The sequence below is a fragment of the Manihot esculenta genome, chromosome 5 (genome assembly GCF_001659605.2).
Source record: "Manihot esculenta cultivar AM560-2 chromosome 5, M.esculenta_v8, whole genome shotgun sequence".
Taxonomy (NCBI): domain Eukaryota; kingdom Viridiplantae; phylum Streptophyta; class Magnoliopsida; order Malpighiales; family Euphorbiaceae; genus Manihot; species Manihot esculenta.
The window spans coordinates 1692904-1701675 of NC_035165.2; the positions used below are offsets into that span (position 1 = coordinate 1692904).

Consider the following 8772-nt stretch of genomic DNA (forward strand, 5'->3'; position numbering starts at 1 on the left):
GTGCAGCATTAAAGGTACTTTTCTGAACTTGAAAAAGAACTTTCTGTACTGGAAGTTTCTGTATGTAAATCTATACTTGTAACCTTGATAATGAAAACGATATTTGTGATTTGTGGTGCATCTTTTAACTCCAATTATTGCCAAAATAAATTTACCTGGTACTGCAATACAAATGTTGTCTGTATCTTAAATAGGCTTTTACATTGTATGACTATTTATAATTTACAACTATCAAGTATTGGCATGCTTATGAAAGTTGATATTAGGAAAGTCATATTTAGTGCTTCATCATGAGATGCTTCTTTTGGATGATATTCTCAGTCCCGATGCAAAACTGTATCATTCATGCTGTTGTTAAGATGTAAACAAATTCTGTGTTACAAAGAAACATTCTTATTGCATCTCCATAACACAATAATAAGAGGGTTTCAAGCTCGTTATCACCAACCAAAATGTAGGCCCTGCAGAACTATAGTTTCTGTCATCACGTTAATGTCTTGCAAAATCACCAAAAACTTTCAAATCAGAAAATGTTCCTTATTACATTGCAGCTCAGGATACTCCTTATGCTCTTTTAATTGTAGGCTCTTTCAAAAGCGTTGCCTGAGGATGAGCTTGTATATCTTGGAGCTCAATTCAGGCTGTTGGAACCAAATAGAGATGGAAGTGTCACTGTTGACAACTTCAGAATGGTTATGCACTGTTTCTAAATTAGTTTACATCTGAAATGGTTTATGATTTTATTATGAATGAGATTGATTTAATTAAAGAAAAAATGTTTTTGCAGGCTCTAGCACGCCATGCAACTGATGCCATGAGGGAAATGAGGATTCCTGATATTCTTAACACGGTATGTCGTGTTATGGTTATTTGTTTATTATTATTATTATCATGATCAGCTCTGACATTTCTGCACTTAAAAATATGAAGTTGCAATTACTTTTGATTTGTTTTAGGATTTTATGTGCTATGGTTTAGTTTCTTTAATCTGTTCCCCAGCATTTGCTTTTAGCTATCGCATAATATAGTAGTTGAAGCTTGATAATTTTCTTGCTAATATACGGAAGTGATGGTAACTTTTGTATCAATTTTTGAATCATACCTGTTGTCTTGCTGATGTTTATTTTTTATAATGTGAGAGTACTTGGTAGAGTAATTTAATGCTTTCTATCAAGTATTGCCCACCCTTTGAATATCTTGAACGCTTGAATTTTTCTTGAAAACTTTTTTACTTCTTCATGTTTGATGGTTGTCATGACTGGGCTTTGGGTTCCAATCTCTTTTTTTTTGGGCCAGATGGAGTCCCTTGCTTACAGGAAAATGCACTTTGATGAGTTCTGTGCAGCTGCAATCAGCACATATCAATTAGAGGCACTTGAGGGGTGGGATCAAATTGCCTCAACTGCATTTGAGCATTTTGAAAGGGAGGGTAACAGGGTCATCTCTATTGAAGAACTGGCTAGAGTACGTATGGTCATGGCTGTTGGGTTGTGTTATGCTTGTGGGTCTATGAATATTGTCTTAAATCTGTCATCGCTGCAGGAATTGAATGTTGGCCCTTCAGCTTATTCATTCATCAAAGATTGGATCAGAAACTCGGATGGAAAGCTTAGTTTACTTGGATATACGAAATTTTTACATGGTGTGACTCTCCGTAGCTCAAATACAAGACATCATTAGGTTATAACCTTTTACATATAGGTTTTTCTTTTTGCTTAAATTTATAATTTCTCCCAAATTTGTAGCATTTGGAGGACTTGGGGGGGGGGGGGGGGGTTGGGTTGGGGTACAGAAAAATGTGCATAAATGAATGTGTTGGTGAAGTCAGATCTTGAGATTTCCTTGACGCGTCCCAATTTTTTCAAATTTATGTGTTGGGATTGGGAGTTGTTGCTTCATTTATCTAAGAAGAGCAATGATCCCCACACTAACAATTATTTTTTAGTAAAGATTGCTACCATACCATATATCAGTACAAACGAGGGCCTATCTTTCCTCACTAGTTAGTGGTGCCTACTGCCTAGGCATCGTCTGATTTCTGGAATTAGACAGCTTTTACAAAGTGAAGCTTGAATGTTTTGCTTCAATTTTTATTTGTTAATTTATTTTTCCCTGTTTCTCTCGGTCTGAAAACTTGTCATTACATTTAAATCAAAGCTGGAGACGGAGGTACATGTGTCTTGTACATTTTGGGAAAAGTTGATCCACCGAGTTTTTGTTTTTCCTCTTTAATTTAATAATAACAATAAAACGGATGATGGATCAGGATCTGCCACTTTGAGTTGAAATTAGTGATTCGACCCGAATGTGGAATAAAGGAAGGGGGATCTGTGACGCATGATGGAGCTGTGCAATGTAAGTTGAGTGTGCCCATTACATTAAAAAAATGCTGCATTTGTAGTCCAGTGGTCGGTTGGTCGGTCGGCCAGTACGGCTTTGGCAAAGGATCCGTCCTCAATCGACAATTTATTCGTCCACTACGATTTTAATATAATTTTACTATTTGTCGTACGTATGCTATTGTGGTCCTTCAAATCTTCTCCTACGCCCTTCCCTTGGGTTCCCTACGGCTCTTGCATAGACTAATCATTCATGATTGGTCAAGTTTTATATCAAGTGCATGTATTGATGTGATTGGAGCAAACTTTTCAACTAAGGCACTCGAAATCTTTTTTGAGTGAGTGGACGATTTCAGGATCTTTCCGCCGGCCTCTGATATGTGCACTCCAAATAGAATGTAAGTTGGTTTCATGCTTTGATGATTAGGAAGGTATAAATTCCTCATTACTCATTACAGGTTAATTTTATCCTTTATTCCCACGCTAATCTTGCATCTTTTCATACCCACCAAAAGCGTAAAGGAAAATATATCAATTAGACCTTTTTAGATTTTTTTTTCCTCTCTATCAATAGACTTGATAATTTAATAATTTAATGGTTTGTTACCTTTCTCTACAGCTTTCCCACGTATCAATATAACTTATAACGTAAGATAGTAGTGGGAAATGAAGAGAAATGGGTGGATATATGAAGTTGGGATCTGTTGTGTTCCAGCTCAAGAATGGTGTGATTGTTCTCTGTTGAATGGAGCTATTTGTATATTCCATGGAAGATTCCTCAGGCCCTATCGGTAGTGCTGTTCCTTTCCCATCATTTTCAAATCCTGTACTACTTAAAAATTTAATTTTATTGGTTCATCTGTTTCCCACCTACACAGTAATTGATTCACTAATCGATAACGCCATTAACATCTGTGTTGAATTTCTCTTTTAGTTGGGCTTTATTAGGATTCAAATTCGAAACTTTACGATTTTAAAGACACCTCGGTACTAATGAGTTACAATTTATTAATAAATAACACCTTATTATAAATTCAAAACATAAATATATAAATCATTCCATATAAAAATTATAAAATTCACACATTTATGTATTAAGTTTATAATAAATCAAGTCTATCTAATTTTATTTTATTTTTTTTTCACTTTTAAACGAGCGAGTAAATTATGGCGTAACAGTTTAACTAATAGTCTGCCTAACAGGATATGCGGTGCCTATCCACTAATATATATGAAATAACAAGAAAAGAAAAAGATGATGAGAGAGAGAGAGAGAGAGAGAGAGAGAGAGAGAGAGGAGAGCATTATTGGATAAGATAGAAGCGTATTTGGAGACGGCAAGATTAACCCCGCAATATGATAATGTTTATATCGTTGACTCTGTCTTCACAAATTTATACTTCAAATTCATTCACTTCCTATAACTTAGTCCAGCAGCAATATTAGAAACTCCTTATAATAAAAGTCTCCGCTCATATCTACTCTTTCGAAAAAATTTACAATAATCTTATTAATTATAATAAACACATATAAATCCTCATATTTGAGATCTAAAAATGGATTCAGATTCAGAGTGTATTTTGGTGAATTTAGTTTCTATTTTTCTTGCGTATCCCTTTTTATCTTTTTTTTTTTTATCTTTTTTGTCTTTCAGTGATAGTGTAACAACCTTTCCATATCTATACCCTCCTGTCACAGTTAAGCTGGCGGTGCATACAAACGTACGACATCCTTTTCTCTTACGTTAGGCGACTATTTAATTCCCTCTACATCACCTGAATACGATTCAGAATATTACAGAGTCTATTTTACCATGAGGAATGGGTATTCAGGGTCAGGATTCTAAGGACAGATTCATGTCCAGCCCGATTTTTCCAGACTGACCTTGATCCCACACGAGGCTTAAAGCCGCTCATTGGGCCCTCTTGGAGTTTAGGCCCAGTCCTTCTAGCTTAGGCTTTACCAAGGCCCAGGTGCTTGGAGTATGGCCGTCATTAAGTGTCATTTTATCCGCTCATTAATTATTCCATAATTTACGAGGGCTAAATTTAAAAATCTCAATTATTACCGCGCGACTCCAGAAAAGTTATGTTAAAATGTCCTTTCTTTACCTTTTTCCATTTCAAACTTGTGCTTTTGCTTTCGCTCGTTGCTTTGTCTTTTGTGCTGCTTCTGCTATCTTACTTTTTTCTTCTTTGTAATCTTCGATTTTCCAATCTAAGGTACGTCTTGCTTCACTCATGCCTTCTACTAGGATTTTTGAGGTGGTCGGTCTTCTGTCTTCTATCACTCTTTTTTATTTCTCCCACTATTTTTCTCGCGACCTCACTGACACCACAATCTTCAAAATTAGAGCTCTCTTGCCTAATGAGCATATAGTTCTCCCTAACCCACTACCTGTAGGCCTGATAGATGCTCAACAAGCGCGTAATTTGGTCTTTTTTGTAAAGCAGCACGAGTTTGGTTCTTACTTTTCCGTTTACTCCCTTTTTCATTGAGGTCTTCCGTCACTTTAGAGTGACCCCTCGAATGTTATCTCCCAATTTCATCTTGTTTATATACTGTTTTGAATCTATTTGCTTGTGTAGGGGTTTTGCTTTTTCCCTCGAGTTATTCTGTACTTTCTTCCATTTGCTTAGATCTAACCATGGGTTCTACTATTTTGGTCCCCGAATTGGGTTGTCAATATTTACGAGGTATAAGGATTCCATTAAGGGTTGGCCAAAACAGTTTGTTGTTATTGAGCTGAAGGAGAGCTTGGGAATTAACTGAGACATTGACCTCTCCTGGAGGGAGATTCCTTAGGGCTGTAATGAGTTTTCTAGGTTAACCCTAGTAGATCAAATCTGCCTTCTTTGACTAACCTCTATAAGGAAGAAATATAATGTCGAGAAGTGCATATTCATGTCTAACCTACGGGACTGCTAGGAAGCTGGTAGCTTTTGATTTTTTTCCTTTTATGTCTGTCTTTTGTTATTTTGAGCTCTAATTGAACCGATCTTTTCTTTTCAGTTTCCTACGTTCCAATGGGTACTATTAAACTCCCTAAGAACTTCACCCTGTCCAGAGAGAGCATGAAGGAGACTTTGGCTGCTTTCAAGGTTAACAAGTCTATCACCGATGTGACCCGGAGGTTTTCTAGGCTGCAACTCCTATATTGTTAGCTCACCCCTCTGCTCATATCCTCACACCCTCTTTGAATTTGGTGCCAGTGTCGGGGGTTCTCGTTTTGCGGCTCCAGGATGTTGATCCCACCCAAGGCGTCGGCCTCTTCTAAGGCTCTAACCGCTCCAAAGGAAGTTTACAAGGAGCCCATTGTGGTTAGTGAGTCGGCGAACAATAGCTTGGAGGAGGGCATCGGGTCTCCACCCTTGGACGTTTCCCCCATCAGGGCCGTGAGAGTTATTGCTATGGAGGGTCAGGTTGCTAAGCGCGCCAGGGCTTCATAGCCCACGGAGAAAGTTCCTTCCACTCATGTTGATAAGGGGAAGAAGGTGGTGGAGAACCTATCTTCTGCCCCAGATAACGACCTGCTAAATGCTGTCGATGTAATACCCGGCTAGACTCCGGTATCGGAATTCCTACCGTCCGGTGGAATCTCGGATGTCGGAAGCCTCTAGTAGGGTAAAACCATGTTTTTATGAAATGTTTTAATGTGTTTTATGTTTTAAGCATGAAAGAAAATGAGTTTTTGCATGAAAATAGCATTGGAGGAAAACTCAGGTTCGGCCACCGAACATGCATGCGTTGCGGGTGTGCTTTAGGCCCCCGAAAGCATAAGTGAGGGAAGTCCAGGTTCGGCCGCCGAACATGGCATGCATGCGGAGGCACATTCGGCCCCCGAACGTGGTCTGGCCAGCCACTATAAAAGGGTCCCTTAGCCGAAAACGGGCGAGCTTTTTCCCCATCTTCGGCCAAGGTGAGCTCTCCGCCGCCCCTCACCAATCTTTGAGGTTCTTCCTCTAAATCTTTCAAGATTTTCATTTGTTTTAACTTTGTTTTGAAGATTTGAGCTTTTGAGCAAAGGTTTGGAGCTTGGAGGTTCAAGAACCCACTCTCTCCCACCTCCGAGTTTTAGGTCGTCTCTCTCTCGATCTTCAAGAGGTAAGAGCCGATCTTAAGCTCATTGCATGTTTAAAGTAAGTTTTAAGTAGATCTATGGGGGTAGAATGCATGTTTAGGTTATGGTTATGTTTATGGGTATAAATGTATGTTCTTGAATAATGTGGACGCTTGATGTGTTGTAGATGAGGGGTTTATGATGGTTTGAGGCCCCTAGGAACATGTATGCTTGTGTATGTGTGTTGTAGAATAGGTTTAATGCATGTTTGGAAGGTTTGGAGGCGAAATGTGCAAAGGGAGCCAAGTTTCTGCCCTTTGGCAGAAACCAGGTTCGACAGCCGAAGGATTTTCGGCCGCTGAACATGGCTGGGGAGGCAGCCTTTCGGCTGCCGAAGCTTGCCCCCGAAAGGGAGACTTTCGTCTCTGTCTGGCAGTTTCGGCCGCCGAAAGTGCCGCCGAACATGCATGAGTTTCGTCTCTGTCTGGGAGTTTCGGCCGCCGAAGGTGCCGCCGAACCTGCCTGACTTTCGGCTCTGGAAGAACTTTCGGCCGCCGAACCTGCCGCCGAAAGTGCCCTGTCCAGGCCTCCTTTGCATGATTTTGTATGGTTGTTTCATGATGTTTTAGGGGGTTTTTGGGGAGTAGTTTATAGTTATGTTCAGGTATGTTTGGTCCCTCATTTGAGTCCACCTGTGTAGGTTCGGACCCGAGGAACCGAGGACCCCAGCAGTGAGTTCAGCTGCTTCGGTGTTGTCAGAGTCAGCCAGAGGTGAGTGGAACTAAACTTAATCTTTTAAATTAAATGTTTTACCGTGTTTCATGCATCATGATTATGCAATAGGATGATTGCATTAGTTTTCACGAATATGCCGCATTGCATCGATTGTTGTTGATGTGGGTGAATGTTGGATGACCCAATTAGTCCATGACAGGAAGATCAGGACCCCATTCTACGGCCTGGCACAGAGTAAGGAAAGACCAGAATCCCATTCTACGGCCTGGCACGGTTATGGGACTCGAAGACCAGGAGCCCAGAGGAGGCCCTGGGACAATGGTAAGTAATGTATGTATGACAGGAAGACCAGGACCCCATGCTACGGCCTGGCACAGAGTTAGCTTGGACTAATTGGTGACAAGTTCACCCAACCCTTATGTGAATTGTCTGTGTTATGATGCATTTCATTGGAGCATAGTGTTAATATGTTTTATAGTTCTACTCACTGGGCTTTTAGCTCACCCCTCTCCCTTTTACCCCCAGGCTTGCAGGTACAGGATAGAAGAGGAGGTCGGTTAGAGTAAAGCTTGTTGTGTAATAGATAGAATGTGGACATGACAAATCGTAGTACGATGTAATGTAAAAGTACAGTATAGTTATCTAATGAGATGATGTTTATGGATGTTAGAGATGTGCTTGACCATAGATCGTTGTATCCCTTTCTATACATGATCTTAGAGATTTTTATGATGTTTATGTAAACCAACTCAACATATGTTATGTCACTCATTTGGGGGCATTGATGAGATCCCACTGAGGGATCAATGTTTATGTTTTATGTTATATACAGTGCATGCACAGGTTGAGTATGGTTGATGTATATAGAAAGAAAAGTTTTAATTTTTTTATGTATGTTGTTGATCATGTATGGGATTATACAGGCTTGCTACGGGTCCCGGCGGCCTTAAGCCGATCTAGATCCTAGCGCCGGTAGCGGTCCGATTTTCGGGTCGTTACAGAGTGGTATCAGAGCCCTAGGTTCATATGGTCGGACCTAGAGTGTCGGGCTCATAAAGGTTATAGAAGGTCAAGCACAATAAGAAAGATCATGTCCACTAGGATAGGATGTGGAGTCCTGTCTTGTATGATAATGTGAAATGCCATGATAATATGCATGTGCATTAATGATATGCTAGGATATGTGATGTATGTGATGCGGGTTCATGTGTACCCACATGAACCATATGATACTAATGTTTGCTTGTGATGTGTACTGTTTTTCAGAAAACAAGATGAGGGGAACTCGTCGATCAGCAAGATTGACTGGAGTACCACCTGAGGATGAGGGCATGAGCGCCCGTCCTCCAGCATTGCCTAGGGCAATGTCTAGTAGGTCTAACCGAGATAGAGCAGCAAGAGACCCTAGAAGGTCTCTGGATCTGGGTAGAAGCAGATCAGTGAGGGGAACAGTTCAGGGAGGAATGTCAGAGGATATGGGGGATGATATGGATGTAGAGCAGAGAAGGGATGGCAGTTTGGGAGTTAGCATGTCAGAAGAAGGTATGGGAGAGTCCCAAGGAGGCACTCAGGCCTCGGGATTTGTTCAGCCACCCCACTACCCACACTTCTCGCAAAATCCCGGGTATTCGATGGGAG

At 40.4% G+C, this 8772-nt stretch overlaps 1 protein-coding gene across 1 annotated transcript in view; it reads left to right on the top strand.

The window, feature by feature from the left end:
* Window positions 1–2115, top strand: part of LOC110614538 (CDPK-related kinase 3) — a 7485-nt gene extending 5370 nt beyond the window's left edge. The window contains exons 7-11 of the mRNA XM_043957084.1: window positions 1–14; window positions 585–692; window positions 788–850; window positions 1297–1464; window positions 1543–2115. The exon at window positions 1–14 is cut by the window's left edge and continues 96 nt beyond it. Of these exons, the coding sequence (XP_043813019.1) occupies window positions 1–14; window positions 585–692; window positions 788–850; window positions 1297–1464; window positions 1543–1680 (491 nt within the window). The 3' untranslated portion in view covers window positions 1681–2115. The remainder of the gene's footprint in view (window positions 15–584; window positions 693–787; window positions 851–1296; window positions 1465–1542) is intronic.
* The last annotated feature ends 6657 nt before the right edge of the window (window positions 2116–8772 follow it).